General features: G+C 36.8%; 2 protein-coding genes across 7 annotated transcripts; one reads left to right on the top strand and one right to left on the bottom strand.

Annotated features, from left to right (window-relative positions):
* Positions 1 to 3,686: 3,686 nt before the first annotated feature.
* LOC116132743 (glucosamine 6-phosphate N-acetyltransferase-like) lies at positions 3,687 to 7,747 on the bottom strand. 5 transcript variants are annotated; one of them, XM_031418408.1, is made up of 3 exons: positions 7,156 to 7,747; positions 5,915 to 6,447; positions 3,687 to 4,312 (listed from the first exon to the last, which is right to left on the bottom strand). In XM_031418408.1, exon 3 carries the CDS (start codon positions 4,257 to 4,259, stop codon positions 3,786 to 3,788), a length of 474 nt encoding a protein of 157 aa, XP_031274268.1. In that variant the 5' UTR covers positions 4,260 to 4,312; positions 5,915 to 6,447; positions 7,156 to 7,747; the 3' UTR covers positions 3,687 to 3,785. The 5 variants fall into 5 exon arrangements, with proteins under 5 accessions (XP_031274268.1, XP_031274272.1, XP_031274271.1 ...); XM_031418412.1 differs by having other exon boundaries at positions 6,310 to 6,447; XM_031418411.1 differs by having other exon boundaries at positions 6,344 to 6,447.
* A 6,749-nt stretch (positions 7,748 to 14,496) lies between these two features.
* Positions 14,497 to 16,931, top strand: LOC116132740 (iron-sulfur assembly protein IscA-like 2, mitochondrial). 2 transcript variants are annotated; one of them, XM_031418404.1, is made up of 4 exons: positions 14,497 to 14,668; positions 14,786 to 14,916; positions 15,009 to 15,117; positions 16,423 to 16,931. In XM_031418404.1, exons 1-4 carry the CDS (start codon positions 14,537 to 14,539, stop codon positions 16,486 to 16,488), a joined length of 438 nt encoding a protein of 145 aa, XP_031274264.1. In that variant the 5' UTR covers positions 14,497 to 14,536; the 3' UTR covers positions 16,489 to 16,931. The 2 variants fall into 2 exon arrangements, with proteins under 2 accessions (XP_031274264.1, XP_031274263.1); XM_031418403.1 differs by having other exon boundaries at positions 15,000 to 15,117.
* Positions 16,932 to 20,959: the final 4,028 nt, after the last annotated feature.

The following is a 20,959-nucleotide window of genomic DNA, read 5'->3' as shown; positions in this document are numbered from 1 at the left end:
CTTAAGCGAGCATGGGCAATACATACTTTTCCATCTTTTCTCCTGAATTTTGACAAACTAAAATTACCAACACGTATTAATTCCATACTTTCTCCTCAATTTTACAACCTAATTCCAAACTAAAATCAACAATAAATATTTAGGCCATGTAACAAGAAATATAAGGAGTGATTTATTAAAGGTAACAATGAAATTTATAACATCAATAATTGAAAACAATAACTCATCAACGGTTGGCCTTGGCAACTCTCTGAATTTCATCCTTCTTTGAACCTAATTTTCTGGATCTGCATGTGATTGCTTTTGGCAACTGCTTCTCTTGTGGCCAGGTTGCTTGCAAATTGAGCACTTGTTCATCTTCCGGGGAACCTCAAAGGCTTATGGAATACGCTTAACTCTTTTTCTCCTCTTTGCTGTCTTCTTGAATGGCGGGTGGATGATAATGTTAGCCACCTCTGGCGGCACTACCCACTGCTCTTCTGGAGGCACCGGATATATCATTTCTGAATAAGCTAGCATGTAGTGATCTGTCATATAGAGAGGGGAGCAAAGTTCCATGTGGACAAGGTAAACGTTGAATGTCAAACACTTTACAGCTGCAAGTTTTTCTAACAAGGTTAACTAGAGCATCCGGACCATAGCCGCGCACAGTGAACTCTTGAGCATTAAGAGGACAGGCAAATAGTACATTTGATAGTTCCATACGTTCTCGCAATAATTTTTTAGCTGACAGAACAAGGGTTGTAGTAAAATTGTACGACGCTCATGGAACTACCACGACAGTGTCCTTTGGATTGCATCAAAAAGTGCAACTATTGGAAACTCTCTTTCTATTAACAACTTCGAATTTATAGACTCGGCTATGTTCATGGTCATGACATCAAACCTTCTTCTAAGAAAGTAAGCTCTACTCCATCGCTCGAAACCAACGTCATGCTCAAAATACTTAGCAACTCTATCATCCTTGATTCGGATTTGCTGGAACTGCTCCTCGAACGCATCAACCCGATAAGCTTTTGTTGCCATGTAGTATGTCTGAAGGAGGCCAGCACACTTAAACTTTTGTTTTATGTTCTCACCAAGGTGCCTCATACAGAATCCGTGATGTGCTTGACGGTAAATAGTGGCAATCCCCTTCTTTGTAGAGTTATGCCTATCGGATATTATGCACAACTCGTCAGTGTCAGGCATTATCGTACGTAACTGTTGAAAAAACCAAGTCACGACTCGTCATTCTCAGAGTCAACCACACACCATGCAACAGGATATGTGTGATTCTCGCTGTCCTGTGCAGTGGCCACCAATAATGTACCTCCATACTTTCCCGTCAGAAAGCAACCATCAACAGCCAACACCTTTCTCATGTTTACAAAACCCCTTATAGCAGAACCATAAGCAACAAAAAAATATTTAAACATCATATTCCTGTCCCACTTCAAAGCCGTCTTGCTACCTTGGTTTGTCAACTCAAGCATATAACGGTACGCTTCTAATACTGCGTACCCATGCTCCGGCGTGCCCCTCACAAAATCTTGTGCATGTTGTCTCCCTTTCCAGCATTTCCAGTAACTAACAGCACATCCCAACTCTGTGCGCACAAGTCTCTGAATGTCTTTAGGAGATGGACCTTTCCCTTCAACGAACCGACTTTTGACAAATTGTCCAATAACATCAGTGGACGCTTTTCGATGCTCACCTAAAATATGTCCCAAACCACAAGTGTGCTCACGAGTATATGTGCTAAGCATAAATTTTTCCGACTCCGTCAACCTTCTACAATAAATGCGCCACTTGCACTTTCGGTCACGACATGCAACCGTCATACCGAATGAATTTGACTTTTTGGTGATGAACTCAAAATTACCTCTCACGACAACAAGTTTTAGCTTCCTCACCACTTCCTCTTTGTTGTCAAATAAATATCCTATGTGCAAATCTGATCCATCCGTAAAAACATGAGCTGATTCACTACTACCTCCAATTGCCCTCTCTGAACCTGCATAAATGACCATGGTGTTCTCTTCCTCACAATCTACGCCTTCTGCATAATCTGTATTTAAAAGAATCTCTACATATGTGGGAACATCTATGGGGTCCTCCTCCTCAACATTTTCATTCTGCCCCCCATCACTAACTTCTTCTACAGTCTCCTCCTCACCACCCAATTCATCATCTACTCTTGATTTTTCAACTAACAAATCAATGGCCTCATTGTTCAAATTAAAACCAGGCAAATCTCCGCCTATTTCCTCGTTATCCCCTTTCTTTGAACCAACTTCGAACGGTTTTTCTACAAGAGAAACCCTTAAAATCGGCCTCGAACCATTATCGGTCACATCAATCATATATAACTTCACACTTTTATCCGACTTTAATATAATAGGAGGTACCTTATAATGTTCAGGAACTTTGCTTAAAACATACTTCACAACTATATCACTACGCGAGCAACTCAAATTACCTCTTCTAATTATTTCATCAATCAACTCATCAAAAGTAACTTTTGTGCTCACATCAATTGGTATAGCTTCTTTGCTCTTCCCATTCCACTGCCAGCTACATCCTTCCTCCACCCACTCACCAAAATATTCAACACCCAAAACAACTTGTCCCATGTGTAATAATAGCCAACTACCTGTAATGCAAGAAAAAAACAATTCTTAAATTCTGTACTAAATGTTCAAATATTTTAAAAAGAATCTGCACAGTCGCTTATATGGTCTGTTGTATCGCTTAAGCGATCTTATGCCATTTACTGATCGCTTAAGCGATCTGCTCCTATACACCAGACTTTTACTAGATCGCTTAAGCGATCTATCTGCTGTATTACCAGACCTACCAAATCGCTTAAGCGATACACCAGATCGCTTAAGCGATCCATCATACCCAGAACACATTTTCAGTCATCTCCACCTACAATCGATTCCATCATACCTAGAGAACACATACTCAGAACAAATTTTCAACAAATTTCACTCCTTTCAACTTGCATTACATTAAACACAACCCAACAACCTAAATAACTAAATCAAAATCATAACCCAAACCCCATCCATTATTAAATCTTTGTAAATCTAAATATAAAATGTAAAAAAGAGATACACATACTTAGAGGAAATGTCAGGAGGACGAGGAGGGGGATCTTTGGCGGAAAAGATGTTAATGGTGGAGGAAGAATAAAGTGTTAATGGCGGAGGACAAGAAGATATAGAGGAAGGAGGATGAAGAAGAAGATGCAGACGAAGCTAAGAAGAAGAGAAGAAGACGCAGAGGTAGAGATGCGTTAATGACAGGAAGGTGTTTGGGTTTGTTTGCAACAATTTCGGGTTTATAGGAATATAGTATAATTTTGAAAAGATTACATAATACTTCATTAATCCTAATTAAGCACTAATTACCCTTAATCAATAATATGATTATTTAGTTAACATTTTAAAACTTGATAACCTTTTAATTAAATACAAACTTGAAATGACCTTTTAATAAACTGCCCCGTGGATTATATCATTAAAAATTTCGATCCAATATATTATTAACATTTATTTTGAGTTTTATTAATTTGGATTGATTTGAGTTTTGTATTGTTTGGATTCTGATTTGTTTAAAGTTTTTGGATCTTGGTTGTTTTAAAATATAGTTAACACATACACATGGGAATTCAACATTCATTTAAAAAAAAAAAAAGAAAAAAAAAAGAGTATAATATCAATTTTATTGTACCTTCTCTGGTTAGTTTTTTCAATAAGTGCATGGATGGTAAAGAATAACATCAATAAAATTATTTCTTAAACAAAGTACTGAACCATCTGAATTTCTTTCTCTTTGAAACCACATTTCTCGTAGAATGCTTTATTGTCAACACTGCAATCAAGAATTACCTTGTAACACCCCATATCATGAGCATGGTTTGTAAGGAATTTGATTATCTTCTTTCCTAATTGCATTCCTCGTGCACCGGCATCAACCTCAACATCTTCAATATGCCCAACTTTTCCACAATTTCTCAGAAACTTTTTTTCAATGAACATACTCCCAGTTGCAATAATTTTCCCAGAATGATCATCCTCAATCACACAAACAATATGGTCATCACCATAGGAACTGAGTTCTTGAAATCGCTCTTCAAATTGCTTGTCAGACACGCAATCACAAACACTTAGTTGTTGCAACAACTCTATGAAACCCTTGCTTTTGTCTGTGATCTCCAATTTCCGGACTTGAAATTTGTTTCCCTCATTGGGTAAGTCAGTGTTCTGCATCCTGGTCAGACCTTAGTTCTCTGCCAAGTAACTAGTAACTGCGATTTGCCAATCTACAAACAAATAGATAGCATTAGATCCGTTAAAAACTTAATTCTCATAAATGATCAAATAATCTATAATACTTAACAAAATCCCAACAAGCAAGCATTTAGTGTACAGGTGAAGCAGCCTTGAAAGTGACTCTACATATCACATATGTAATTCAACAAATTTTATACGGTGTGTTTTATTATTTTAGGTAGGATTTTTGAAAAAGTTGAGTTCAATAGTTATTACGAGGTATAATTTAAAAATTAACAAAAACATTCCCTATATTTGTTAATTTAGCTAAACACCCCTACAATAAAACATTGAAAATTAACAAAAACACCCCCACCCACCCATTAAATGCCGACAGCCGACCACTATCGCTAGAGGGTGACCGGCAGTCTCCATAATGGCGCACGACCGGCAAGATCTGATTGGTCGTGCGCCGATATGGCCTTTTTCGGCCAAATCCACCATGAATCTGGCCGAAAAATGCTAGATCTAACCACATTTGGTTGTCAATGAAGACCATATCTTGGCTGTCGTTGACGATCAGCTACGGCCAAAGGTCTGGCCATCAATGGCCAAATCTTTGACTACGGATCTGGCCTTTTCCGAACATATCCATAGTGAATCTGACCGAAAAAGTCTAGATCGACACACTACCAATCAGATCCAGCCAGTAGTATGCCATTAAGCTAAATTCCAACCACTGTCCGACGGTAATGATCGGAATTTGGCAAATAGGGGGGATGGGGGTGTTTTTATCAATTTTTAAACTTTTTTTTTGGGTATGTAGTTAAATTAACAAACCTATAGGGTTTAAAATTAGTTGAATAAAATAAAATAGTAAAATAAATATGTATTTTAGGTAGAATAGAAAAACAAACACAGCCATAGATATTTATGAAATCGACAGAAACATAAGTATAAACCACTGGTTTCAAAATCTTTCATAAACCTTCTCCGAAATTCTAGAAGTCATTAGAAACCTCCCATAAAATTGGTTTGAAACCTGCCTTGAAATTTTATAAAATTACCCGGTGTAAAATAAAAATTTTCTAAGTGGAAACGAACATTCAAAGATAATTTCATCACTAAAAAGGAGTAAATAAAGTAACGAATGTACACCTAAGAATACATAATTATGTATGAAAACAAAAACTTTTATTTTTCAAAATAAAAGTCATTTGTCTTCAATGCCATTTATCTTCTATACAACTTTTGATGCAAATGCCACAAACAGCTACGCTTCTTCAATTTTTTACAAACAATTAGCTGTCATTTTAATTCTATCAGTTTCTCCATAAGATTTTAATTTCAACTTCATATATAGGATGAAAAGTGATGACTCAAATAAGTGTTATGCTATCCTAGTTCCTATCTATATTAATGATTCAAGGCAAACGCTCCAAAAATTAGAAAGTTATCACTCAAATGGATAGAACATTCAAGAGAAAGTAGAAAATTCATATAGTGGGAACAGGGAAAATCCTCCAACAATCAGAGACAAACAATTTCAAGAGGATAGAAGCTTCATATCACGAAACTACTTAAATAACACGATTAAAACTAATTTCTGCTGTAGCAATTGAAAATAAAAATAGAAAAATCATAGGAAAAACCTTAACATGGTATGGATCTGAATCTTCATCAAAAACCTTTTAACAAAGGATTGCTGCACCTAGCTAACTTCCTCAAACAATCAAAATAAACTTTTATAAAAACTACATAAAATAAAAGTCAACTTGAAAAATATATGAATATGCATCTGCAGCCATGGGAGTGAAGGCTTTTCTTATGAAACGATACTCTAATTACAAGGTTCAGACGATGTAAATGCAACATTTAATTAATGAATGAATTCTGATCGAATTTCCACATAATAGATTTATTTTCTAAAAATTAAAAGTCTTGAGCGCAAACTGAAAACCTTTGGTCTCTCCCAGCTCATAAATATACATTATACCAAATAGATAAATCTAAAATGCAGAGATACAGCACACAGGTATGTTATTACATAATAAATTTTGGGGGGTGACGGTTATGGGTACCCTACATTTTTCGGAGGAAAAAGAACCAGAACCACACAATGCAGGTTCTTAAATTCAAGAAACCGGAACCTAAAATGCAGGTTCCAGTTCCTTTCTCGGGTACCCTGCAAAATATCAATTGCCCCTCTATTAGTTTAAAAAATAACAAAAATACCATAAAAGTTTACAAATACACCCCTAACAAATTATGATTATTCATTCATTTGTGTTCAATGTAACTCATAAACTGTAATCTCTAGGCAACACTTGAATTCAATCAATTCATCATAATTCACATAAAATTCGTCAATCAAAACCAAAACACAAACAATTATTCATCACAATTCACGCCAAATAACTTCAACAAAATCATTTAAACAAACAACAATATATAAAGTTAGAAACTGCCACCAACTTCTTTGATCACTAATTTCAATCACTACAATTATAAAACTACAAAACAACCAAAAAAGCATAATATGACTCATATCTAATACTCCAAATTAGGCGTGGATGTTCCTTCGTCAAGTGATTGACTCATGTCTAGTGCTACGGAAAAAAAATGACAGCTACAGAAAGCATATAGTGCAGTAAGCTACCAAACACGGCAGAAAACCCCATAAAAATTACAATCAATGCCACAAACCAAAAACTCATGCATACATCAGAGTTTCCGTACAGATATCCGAAAATAATCGGAAATAAGACCGTAAATCCTAACGCCCACTTGTTAAACTTCATTTGGAACAAGGAATCTTTGGAGTATAGAAATGTTATTACTAATAATACTAATAATAATAGTAAAGGTTAAAGAAAGGGGAAAAGAAACGTACCGATTAGGACTGTGATTAAGAGAAGAATAGAATCTGTGGAGGAGAAGAAGTAGAATTTAAGGAATTGATTTTTAGCTGTTAAATTGAAATGGAGAGGAGATGGATTACTTGTAGAGTAATTTTAGTCTTACTTATGCGTGGGTTGCGTGATGATGATATATGGAGATGGAGATTGGAGACGGAGGGGTATTTGTGGATTTGCATTGTTTTGTAGTGGAGTTATGTGTCTAGGGTTTTGAGTTGGACAGGTGCTGTTTGGAAAATTTTGTACTGAGAATCATCTTGTTAGAAAGCAGGAATTTGGTGTGGATGAATGAGAGAGGAGATAGATAAATCAAAGTCAAGATCAGAATTGAGAATGGGGGTCATTTGGTAAAAACAAAAAAACGTCGAAGTTTTGAATAGAGAATTTGTCAGATTTTGATTTGTCATACCAATTTATAATTAAAAAATAAAATGAATGGGAATCGGAATGGTGCGGCGGTCGGAAAAGGCAAAGGCGAAGCGCAAACAAACACGGCAATGACCAAGGAGGGGGAGCAGTGGGCGGGGCGCTGGCCCCAAGGGAGACATTCGTGTCAGGCAGGCAGGCGGTCCAAGTTTTGGTATTACAACTTACTTGAAAGTTCTAGAACACGTTTACGTTTTGGAATAGGCTTTCAGTTTCTTCCTCGGAGATAGCCAGGGGCGGACCCACATGAGGTCAGTGGGGTCAAGTGACCCCACTTGGGTTTTATTTTAAAATTTAAAATTTTTTATTAATTTTGTCATCTAAAAAAACGAAATTATAAAATTAAGTAAATTAAATTAATTAAAATTTTAACTTTTTTTAATAGTATCACCTCCCCATTTTTTTTTCTCAATCCTAACTAACTTTTTATCTTGCCCAACGTGTCCCATTCCATCTCTCCAATCCCTACGTTTTTTTAATAATATATTAAAATTTATGCAATCATTTAATTTTGTTTTAGTCTATTTATGATAAAATATTTATTTAGTTATACAAATGAATTTTCTTAAGCACCACAAAAAAAAGATCAAGATATTATAAATGCTATGAATATGGTTGAAGCATATAAGCAAGCTTTATAATTGATGAAGGATAGTAGATGGGAGAATTTACCTAACAAAATTTGTTCTTTTTGTGTCAAACATGACATTGATATTCCAAATATGGATGACAAAATTTTTTTTTATTCAAGGATGATCACAGCGGAAGATTAAAGATATCACAAACGTGCATCGTTACTGTATTAAAGTATTTTACAATGTTCTAGATATACAAACTTCAAGAGTTGAATAATTGTTTCAATGAGATAAACACTGAATTATTTATTGTTTACCATACTTATGTTCAAATGAAAATTTTGTTGCTTTTAATAAGCAAAAATTGACGCGTCTTACTAAACTTTATCTAAAAGATTTTTCTAACTTAGAACTCGTAGCATTTGATTCTCAATTTGATATTTATATTTTGGATATACACTCTAATGTCAAATTTATGGAATTGAATGACATTAGAGATCGATCAATAAGAAAGATAAAGTATTTTCATTAGTTTATCTGTTGATAAAATTAATATTGATTTTAGCGGTTGCCACTATTAATGTAGAGAGAGTATTTTCAACAATGAATGTTGTAAAAAATCGTTTACGAAATAGAATGAGTGATTAAATATTATATAAAAAATGATATATTTGATAATACTAATAATAAAATTATTATACAATATTTTTAAAAGATGAAATCTTATGGAAGATAATTATAAATGTGTTAATTAATATAAATATTTGTATTTATTTATATTTATATTAATTGTTTTTTTAACCTTTCTCCTCCTGAGCTTCATTCCTCGCTCGACCCTGGAGAGAGCCAAGACTAAAAGTCACACGATGGAATCGATGTGGGATTAGTTGTGTCTAAAAGTTTAATGTATGGTCAATATTATGGTATCGATGTGGGATTAGTTCATCATTTTCAAAACTTACTTCATCACAGCTCCAACTCATCCCAATCAAACATAAATTTATTCGTACACCTAGAAAGGAATGGTAAGGGTGGGGCATGAATGTCTACCATAACATAATATGCGTCACCCTCACCTCTTCAACATTCACTCATAAATAAATAATTATTTATATAAATACCTTCCACTAATATGCTTTATCAGTCACTTTGCATTTATTCTTCTGATTTAGACCCATTAATCACTAAGGTTGGTTAATGAATTTTTTCTTTTCTTTTCTGTAATCAAAGTGTTCGGATTAATTTATACACATCTTAACTAATCATCATGAGAGCTTTCATAAACCTTCACTTAAATCGCAAATACTCAAAACGAAAATCAAATCTACACCGTGCATCCTAATTCACCCTAACTGTTTAGGTTATCCAAATAGTAATCTAGCCGAAAGTTTAATTTTACTCAAATTTTGAGAAAAGGAAAAGGAATTTGGCTTTGGCTTTGGCTTTGGCTTTGGAAGGAATATATTCTTTCTTTAATGTAAAGTTTTTGTCTGTGATAAATGGTAAGGTATCAGAATAAAGACAGTAAACAAGTCACAAAGTGGCTCCAATCCAAATACAATACACTGCTATGTCCATATGGTTATTACTTTTAGCTTTGTTAACGCTTGATTTTGGACGCCAACGACTCGCACGTGGGAAACGCTGAGCTGACTCAGGAGACACACGTGATGGATCCATGAGATTTGAATATGGAGCTGAGATTATATATTTTGCAGAAAATATAAATAAAAGATTGGCAAAATGGGTTTTTATAGTGGTTCGGATGCTCAACAAGCGACTCCTACATCCACTGTTATTTTATTGATCTCTCACTATTTCTATGAATTTGCCCGTAAGGCATACAAAGATGAAGAAATACAGTGTTTTTACAGAGAGAAAGAATTGAAGCTAAATCTCAGCCCAGCCACCAGCCTCCCTTCTTCGGAAAGAGAAAAATCCCTTTATTCACATTTGCACTCAATGCAATGAGAGCTTTTGCAAACTGCCTTGACACATGGAAGGCTCTCGTCCATTCATCTCTTTGAAATGAGATAAAGTTGGTGAGAATATCTTTGGAGATATGGGCTTGGCAGCTGGTACAGAGAGACATTAATTGTGCTGACATAGGCTTGACTTTTTGAGGCATAACAGAAGCCCCCCAGTTTTTGAAGTGCGTAATCGCGCTTCAGAAACTAAGTCTTTGATCTGACTGGCTGCGGTCTCGAACTGAAGAGCTCGAACTGAAATCTGTTAGGAAGATGATCAGAAATCTTAGGAAAACGACCAGAAATCTGTTAGGAAAACGACCAGAAATCTGTTAGGAAAACGACCAGAAATCTGTTAGGAGCGACCAGAAATCTGTTAGGAAAACGACCAGAAATCTGGTAGGAGAACGACCTGAAAGGTCATAACGAGCTCAATCTGAGCAAAACGAGCTCAACTTGAGAGCAAAACGACCTCGACCTGAGAGGTCAAAACGAGCTCAAAAAGCAAAACGACCTCAACTTGAGAGGTCAAAACGAGCTCAATGAGCAAAACGACCTCAACTTGAGAGGTCAAAACGAGCTGAATGAGCAAAACGACCTCAACTTGAGAGGTCAAAACGAGCTCAATGAGCAAAACGACCTCAACTTGAGAGGTCAAAACGAGCTCAAATGGCAAAACGACCTCAATTTTAGAGGTCAAAACGAGCTCGACCTGAAAAGGTCAAAACGAGCTCAACCTGAGAGATCATAGCGAGCTCTACCAAAGAGCACAAGAGATCAGCGATCTCAGCGTGTGATCAGCGATCCGAACACGCGATTTGAAGCTAAGGTTCCGCGATCTGAAGCTGAGGATCAGGACGGCATGGGCGCGCGATCTGCGATCTGGCCACGCGATCGGAGAACTCTGATGCATGCGATCTGCGATCTGGCCACGCGATTTGAAGCTAAAGATCCGCGATCTGAAGCTGAGGATCAGGATGGCATGGGCGTGCGATCTGCGATCTGGCCACGCGATCGGAGAACTCTGATGCATGCGATCTGCGATCTGGCCACGCGATTTGAAGCTAAAGATCCGCGATCTGAAGCTGAGGATTAGGATGGCATGGGCGTGCGATCTGCGATCTGGCCACGCGATCGGAGAACTCTGATGCATGCGATCTGCGATCTGGCCACGCGATTTGAAGCTAAAGATCCGCGATCTGAAGCTGAGGATCAGGATGGCATGGGCGTGCGATCTGCGATCTGGCCACGCGATCGGAGAACTCTGATGCATGCGATCTGCGATCTGGCCATGCGATTTGAAGCTAAAGATTCGCGATCTGAAGCTGAGGATCAGGATGGCATGGGCGTGCGATCTGCGATCTGGCCACGCGATCGGAGAACTCTGATGCATGCGATCTGCGATCTGGCCATGCGATTTGAAGCTAAAGATTCGCGATCTGAAGCTGAGGATCAGGATGGCATGGGCGTGCGATCTGCGATCTGGCCACGCGATCGGAGAACTCTGATGCATGCGATCTGCGATCTGGCCACGCGATTTGAAGCTAAAGATCCGCGATCTGAAGCTGAGGATCAGGATGGCATGGGCGTGCGATCTGTGATCTGGCCACGCGATCGGAGAACTCTGATGCGTGCGATCTGTGATCTGGCCACGCGATTAGAGAATTCTGATACGCAATCGAAGAATTCTAACGCGTGCGATCTACGATCTGGCCACGCGATCGGAGAACTCTGACGCGTGCGATCTGGCCACGCGATTGGAGAATTCTAACGTGTGCGATCTGCGATCTGGCCACACGATTGGAGAATTCTGACGCAGGTTTGAGATCTGAGCACGCCATCAGGGAACTTGGATGCAGGCTTGAGAATCGGACCTGCATGGGCCACCAATCTGTTGACGCTTGATTTTGGACGCCAACGACTCGCACGTGGGAAACGCTGAGCTGACTCAGGAGACACACGTGATGGATCCATGAGATTTGAATATGGAGCTGAGATTATATATTTTGCAGAAAATATAAATAAAAGATTGGCAAAATGGGTTTTTATAGTGGTTCGGATGCTCAACAAGCGACTCCTACATCCACTGTTATTTTCTTGATCTCTCACTATTTCTATGAATTTGCCCGTAAGGCATACAAAGATGAAGAAATACAGTGTTTTTACAGAGAGAAAGAATTGAAGCTAAATCTCAGCCCAGCCACCAGCCTCCCTTCTTCGGGAAGAGAAAAATCCCTTTATTCACCTTTGCACTCAATGCAATGAGAGCTTTTGCAAACTGCCTTGACACATGGAAGGCTCTCGTCCATTCATCTCTTTGAAATGAGATAAAGTTGGTGAGAATATCTTTGGAGATATGGGCTTGGCAGCTGGTACAGAGAGACATTAATTGTGCTGACATAGGCTTGACTTTTTGAGGCATAACAAGCTTTTTCTACCTCCCTTGAAACTTTGAATTGAATTCTATATTAGGAAGCAAGTTCTTGACATCATTCTGTGGTGCATTTCCGAGCAAACCAATTTGCTGCAACTGTTGAAAGGCTTACTGGAACGATCCATGGGAGGTGTTATAGTGAAAGCTTCTGGGAAGCTTCTGACCCATTTGTATCAGCTTTCTAAAGAAAGACCAGACGTGGGCTCCACATAAATTGGTATGGCCAGGCCTATTAAGAAAGTCAGACCTACTTAATTTACTATTCTTGGGCGTAGCCTTCCATCCTAATTTTAAAAGGGGAAGGTATTTTTTTATCCTCATATAATTTTTTTTTCATCCCTAATATTATATTTATTTTTTGTTTTGACAAATTTAATCTTATTTTAAATTACTAGAAATACCATTATAATTTTTAAATACATTCATACTATTTTTTTCAACATTTAATTTTATATAAACCTTAACCTCAATTTTTTTTATTATTGAGGATTATATAAACTTATATAAACCCTAACCCATATATATATATATAAATTTTTTAATAACTGAGGTATCCGATCCCACTTACAAGCTAATCATCAAAGTCCTTAAACACCTAACAAACCCATGGGACTAAAGTAACTATACAAAATGTGGTAAGTGATCACTCCCTTACGATTCGAACACAAGATTGGGACGTCAATAACAAGCCAAACGCAAACCATACAACCACAACAGAAGTGGTGTAGAACAAAAAAAAATAATAATAATAATAATTAATTTTGAAATTAGGGAAAATAAACCTAATTAAGTTTAAAGAATTATTTTTAATATTAAATGGTGTTTTAACAGATTTTTTTTTAGTTATAAAAGAGATGTATTTTGTGAAGATCAATTAGATGAGGGCTAAAAATTACTTCCCATTTTAAAATCTCTTCTGTATCCCTCTTAATTACAAAAAATTACTGCATTGATTAGTGAAAATCGTTTGATTAAAATCACATCCCAAACTCAAACACAAAGGGTCTATTTATTTTATTATTTTGGATATGATCTTGGGAATAATATTGGGTAGTTGAATAAGGGAGTATTACGAGGTAAAATTTAAAAATTTATTTAAAAAAAACCCCTAGGTTTGCTAATTTAACTAAACGCCCCAATATATAATTTTTTTTCAAAATGACAAAAACACCTCCACCACCCACAGTGATAGATTCTGGCCACCATCGCCGGAATCTGGCCGAAAAATAGCGTTACGACACAAACTGGTCGGATTCGGCGGGAAGGGCGTCAATATGGGTCAAATCCTTTCATCATCTGTTATCTCAACGAGACCGAGACATAGAAATAGTGTCAACTTCAGTTACTCTCAATATGTATGTATTTAGTTACTGGACCAATGACCGATATTATAAACTGGATAGAGCAACAACTCAATGCCACTGTGGTCACAGTTTTAGAGTCATTGCCATTTACTAAATTGCGCCGTAAGATAACTTATCTCCGTACCCAAGAGTGATGAATCCTCTGTCGATCCACCATAGTCTTGATACACTCCTTGATACAGTCAATCACTACCGTATTGATAGCTTTGAATAAAACTGTGTTTGGCTAGTGTCAAACTGCACCAATCGGTATACAAGGCACTCCGGTGATCTCAAGTTTAAGGATCACATGCACCATCATTCGTTAAATGATTTGTTTCATAGACACTGGGGTTATCATCCATATGGAATCCTCTGGTGGGTCAGTCTAATGAACTTGCCTATAGCAAACACCCATGCGTTGTATCAAGTTGTCATCAAACAACCTTAACAAGTGAGATCAGTCACTGCCTTTCTACAGGGTCGTCAATACTATGATAGTCTTACCGTATTATCTATGTCTTACCGTAGCCCCAGATAATACGGCGAGATTTTATATATATANAAATAAATAAATACGCTTGAACCGCAGAGAAGGGCACAAGAACGAAATGTTATCGCGATCCGTGTATCAACGGCTAACCCCATATTTTGCGTCTCGAATTCGGAAAAATCATCGGCTTCTCAGCTTTATTCAACCTCCTTCTTTAGAAGATATTCACATGACTGATAGTTGCATCAAAGTATGCTCTTTTTTTTTTTCTGGCTTTTTTAGTTTTCAATTTGTTTTTAATTCACTTGATTCAATTATTTGTATTCTAATTATCTATCTCTGATATTTTTGAATGCGTTGTTTGCAGAGAATGAAAGAATTACAGGCCACTGAAACATCTGAAGAGAAACCAATGCTTCGGTTGGGTGTAGAAACTGGTGGATGTTCTGGCTTCCAGTATGTTTTTGATTTGGATAACAAAACCAACCCAGATGACAGGTCTTTCCCTCTCCAATTTTTTTTTCCATTTTATTTACTGGCTTCCAGTTTCTGATACTTCCCTTTTTTTTTTTTTTTTTAAGTGATTGCAGAGTTTTTGAAAAGGAAGGGGTTAAATTGGTGATTGATAATATTTCCTATGATTTCGTAAAAGGGGCAACCATTGATTACGTTGAGGAGCTGATTCGTTCTGCATTTGTGGTAAGGCACTTTCTCCTGGAGTGTTTGTAGAACATGTTTAGCTGTTTGTTTGTATTGCATTTCATATTTCTGATCCCTACTTTAGTCGAAAAGGTTTTAGTCGGTGAACTGTTTTCTGTTCACCCACTGTTTTTCTGTGAGGCATCGCCTCACCTAAAATTTAATCCCCACTGTTTATTTTAGGTCCAAACACTGCTAATAAGCTCCTCTACTATATACCTTTAGGTCTATGTCGTGTTTGACAGAGAGTAGCTGGTGCAAGTGCTTTTGTGGTTGCTTCAATATCTAGTATGCTGGGTTGGGAAAAAAAGTAATGGTCTGCCTCAGGTTTAAGATTTGGTTTAGTGGAGATGAGGTCACATTCAAATCAGAACTTCTACTTTTAAGCAATTAATTTGCAGTATAGGTTAAGTTCGCATGATTGGTTTAAGTTAGCTGCTGGTCTATTGTGATGATCTCACAGTTTGTTACATAGAATTGGGGTGCCAAAATTATGTTAAAAATTAATCGGATTTGAAAAGAATATTAAATGTTTACTTGTGGTGCATGATATCTGTGCAGATATACTACTAGAGGATTTCTAACCATCAAATTCTGTCTGACCAACAGCCTTGCAGTTGTTTGCTAATTACTACATATAATAGTTCTAAATGTGTGTGACTGATTATTAATTATATCTATGTGCACAGCTTTTGTTGCAAAAGATCTGTTTCCATTCATATTAAGTATGTACACTTCTCAAGTAGTGTTGAGACAGAAAAATCTTCTCCAGTCCAAATGGTCGGCTTTTAAAATTAATCATATCTTGAGAATTGGATATTACCATTTGCTATCCATTTTGTTGATTGACTTATTGAATTAAGCCACCCCATATTATTATAAATATTAATAACATACTAATTGTGTGCTGGATACAGAAATGTACACCTTTATCCTCTGCTTTTTGAATTTTAAGTCTCCGCCATTTATGCACTTCATTGGATAGAGGTTCTGGTGAAATTAAAGAGTCTCATTTCTAGCTTCACTGCATGTTTAGGTGCAAATCATCTCTTAGAAATTGGAAATTGACCATTGGCAAACTGGAGCTGTTTTATTAGTGCCTAAATTTAGGTTGTCAATACTATAACTAGATGAGGATTCAGAGTCCATTTTTGCTATATAAATTTATGGTGCTGCCACACTATAGTGAGCAGCTCTTTGAGTAATCAAATTTACAATCTGTTTCTTCATGCCAGGTTTTTGTTTTTGATCACTCGAAATGTATCATACTTAGATGGTTATGTAACAAGTAATGATGCTTTGCAGGTGAGTACAAATCCAAGTGCTGTGGGTGGATGCAGTTGTAAAAGTTCATTTATGGTGAAACAGTAGTTCTAGTCGGTCGATATCTTGTTCAATCCATAACTTACACTCCCAGAATGGGCCAAGAGGTCATCTAATTTTTGCTATATTGGTCATTGGGTCGAATTTTATAGTTGCTTCTTAAACATTGGGCCAATTCCATGTATTTTTTACTATTTCTGTTTTAAATCGACTAGTATTCTTTTGTATGATATTGCTCATCTATTGGAGCAGAAGCTGGTTATCTATCAATAAAGAACTTTTAATTCGGACACATTCCATCTACATATGGTGATAGATTGATAGTGAATCAGCATTTGCAGGTAAAAATTGTTATTCCAACTTGCAATTTCTCCTAGGCTGTTGACTGGCCTATGGAAATACTGCATAACAGGAGCTGTGAGATCAATTCTGATATTTACACAAGTCCGAAGACTATGGACTGGATAACGTAATGGATTCCCAGCTACTACATGGTTNTCAAAACCAACATCATGCTCAAGATACTTAGCAACTCTATCATCCTTGATTTGGATTTGCTGGAAATGCTCCTCGAACTCATCAACCAATAAACTTTTGCTGCCATGTCTTATGTCTGAAGGAGGCCAGCACACTTAAACTTTTGTTTTAGGTTCTCACCAAGGTGCCTCATATAGAATCTGTGATGTGATTGACGGTAAATAGTGGCAATCCCCTTCTTCATAGAGTTGTGCCTATCAGATATTATGCACAACTCGTCACTGTCAGGCACTATCGTATGTAATTTCTGAAAAAACCAAGTCCACAACTTGTCATTCTCAGAGTCAACCACACACCATGCAACAGGATATGTGTGATTCTCACTATCCTGTGCAGTGTCCGCCAACAATGTACCTCCATACTTTCCCGTCAGAAAACAACCATCAACAGCCAACACCTTTCTCATGTTTACAAAACCCCTTATAGCAAAACCGTAAGCAACAAAAAAAATATTTAAACATTATATTCTTGTCCCACTTCAAAGTCGTCTTGCTACCTTGATTTGTCAACTCAAGCATAAAACGATATGCTTCTAATATTGCGTGCCCGTGCTCTAGCGTGCCCCTCACAAAATCTTGTGCATGTTGTCTCCCTTTCTAGCATTTCCAGTAACTAATAGCACATCCCAACCCTGTGCGCATAAGTCTCTGAATCTCTTTAGGAGATGGACCTTTCCCTTCAAAGAACTAACTTTTGACAAATTGTCCAATAACATCAACGGAGGTTTGTCGATGCTCACCTAAAATATGTCCCAAACCACATGTGTGCTCATGGGTATATGTGCTAAGAATAATTTTTTCCGACTCCACCAACCTTTTACAATAAACCTGCCATTTGCACTTTCGATCACGACATGCAACCGTCACAGTCAATGAATTTGACTTTTTGGTGATGAACTCAAAATTACCTCTCACAACAACAAGTTTTAGCTTCCTCACCACTTCATCTTTGTTGTCAAATAAATACCCTATGCGCAACTCCGATCCATCCGTAAAAACATGAGCTGATTCACTATTACCTACAATTGCCCCCTTTGAACCTACATAAACGGCCAATGTGTTCTCTTCCTCACAAATTACACCTTCGGCATAATATGTATTTAAATGAATCTCTACATCCGCGAAAACATGTATGCGGTCCTCCTCCTCAACATTTTCATTCTGCCCCCTATGGCCAACCTCTTCTAAAGTGTCCTCCTCACCACCCAATTCACCGCCTACTCTTGATTTTTCAACTAACAAATCATTGCGGCCCTCGTAGTTCAAATTAAAACCAGGTAAATCTCCGCCAACTTCCTCGTTATCCCCTTCCTTTGAACCAACTTCCAACGGTTTTTCTACAAAAGAAACCCTTAAAATCGACCTCGAACCATTATCAACTACATCAATCATATATATCTTCACACTTTCATCCGACTTTAATATAGTAGGAGGTACCTTATAATGTTGAGGAACTCTGCTTAAAACATACTTCACAACTATATCACTACGTGAGCAACTCATATCACCTCTTCTAATTATTTCATCAATCAACTCATCAAAACTAACCTCTGTGCTCACAGCAATTGGTATAACTTCTTTGTTCTTCCCAATCCACTTCCAGCTACTTTCTTCCTCCACCCACTCACCAAAATATTCAACACCCAAAACAACTGGTCCCATGTCTCATAATAGCCAACTACCGATAATGCAAGAAAAAAACTATTCTTAACTGATGTACTAGGGTTGAAATATTTTAAAAAGCATATACACAGTCACTTGACAGATCTGGTGTATCGCTTAAGCGATCTGGTATATCGTTATACTGGATCGCTTAAGCGATATCATGGATCGCTTAAGTATAAATAAGCATGATTGCTTAAACGATCTTATGCCATTTACTGATTGCTTAAGCGATTTGCTGCTATACACCAAATTTTTAGCAGATCGCTTAAGCGATCTTATGCCATATACCTGATCGCTTAAGCGATCTATCTGCTGTATTACCAGCGTACTAGATTGCTTAAGCGACACACCAGATCGTTTAAGCAATCCATCATATCCAAAGCACATTTTCAGTCTCTTCGCCTATAATCGGTGCTACCACCCCCAGCTACCCACAATGCAAGACATTCTTCAACAAATTTCACTCCTTTGAACTTCCATTACATCAAACACAACCTAAACAACTAAATCAAAATCATAACCCAAACCCAATCCATCATTAAATCTTTGTAAATCAAAATATAAAATCGAAAGGGGAGATACACATACCTGGACGAAATGTCACGAGGAGGAGGAAGAGGATGACGATGATGACGATCTGTGTTGGAGAAGATGTCAATGGCGAAGGAATGCGTTAATGTCGCAAGAGGAAGAATAAGGTCTTTGAGTTTTTTTGCAAGAATTTCGACTCTTTGGGGACATATTATAATTTTTAAAAGATTACAGAATTATTCATTATTCGTAATTAACCCTAATCAAGTTTAATTAAGCTTAATCAAAAGCATGGCTATTTAGTTAAATTTTACAAACTATATAGCCTTTTAATTAAATTTTAACTCTAAATGGTCTTTTAATAAAATCCCCCGTGGTTATTGATTACTTCATCATAATTTTTGGGCCACTTTGGTGGGCTGTGGGCTCTCTGGGCCAGACTCATAGTCCTCTATCAGGAAAGAAATGGAAAGGGCAAATCAACGGGTATCCTGGTGGCTTATTCCAACCCCTGAAAGATGGTGAAATATTAAACGTAGCCATGCCATGACTTTTGAAAAGTATTATACGAGGGTCAGTTTTTGATACATTTTCATTATAATTTTTTTTTCTTCTTTCTCCCTTGTTCTATTTGCCTAAGTATGATTCATGTTCAGATTTGGGCATTGGCCTTGACCCAACAAACCAGTTGTGGTTTCTTATTTGACTCCTCCAACCCTTTCGCTTCAATTCCAAAACCATTGATCTAAAAATTTACAAATAATTTGTTTCATGACTTGTTTAACAATACCAAAATCACAATAGAAATAAGATTTTAGGAAAAGAAAAAGAATAGAGAAAATTTTAATCACACCAAATATCCCAAAATTGATGTTAAAGATGTTCGCCTTAAAGAGATTATTTAGATTTTGTCAATGTTGAATCATTCTTCTAATCTTTGTGAAGAATGTCACTGAAGAAACGATGAAGATGAAGATAAACGTAAAATCATTTGTTTCCAAAATTATAGTTGGTAACATTGAGGTAAGTAAATTTGAGTTTTTTTAAACTTAGAACCACAATAAATTTATGTATGTGCTTTTAATATGTTCTTATGTGAAATACTAGTATTGATATTGTTGTTTGATATTTTTGAACATGAATAATGAGATTATTTGATGATTTATAAAACTATATGATTGTACAAGAAAGAACAATTGGTCAATCAATGCTTATGTGACTTGTGGAGTTGATCTTCGTTTATAGGTTAGATTTCCATGTATATGTTATGATCCATAGTTCCATACATAATCAAATTATTATGTATATCTTTTGATTATATTTGTTTAGTTTCCTCTCTGTTATGAAAGTCTACTAAGCTATGTGTAAGAATGTAACGAAAGAATGTGATGCAAAATTTGTGTTATGAACTCAATGTTTGTTTTGAAAATTATTTTGACTATCTAATATTGTTGGTGATGGTAAAACCTTTAGTTTACTTACTAAGTTGACACTTGTTAAAGTTTATTATGGTTCTCAATAGGGATGGGCGGATCTGGATACTCGCCCAAATCCCATGGAATCGAAACTAGAATAGGAGTTGGCCTATTCTTGGGATTCGGAATCAGAACCAGAACAGCCTGGATCCGATTCCTAAATGCCTGGAACCGGAACCTAAAACACAGGTTCCGGTTCCAGTTCAAGATACCTAGCACTGTCCATGAATATTACATAAACACCCCTACTACTTACAAAAAATGACAAATATACCATGCATTGTCTACAAAAAATTACAAATACACTCCAAC

The sequence above is a fragment of the Pistacia vera genome, unplaced genomic scaffold, assembly GCF_008641045.1.
Source record: "Pistacia vera cultivar Batoury unplaced genomic scaffold, PisVer_v2 Contig26, whole genome shotgun sequence".
Lineage (NCBI taxonomy): Eukaryota > Viridiplantae > Streptophyta > Magnoliopsida > Sapindales > Anacardiaceae > Pistacia > Pistacia vera.
This window is presented reverse-complemented; position numbering and strand designations above follow the sequence as displayed.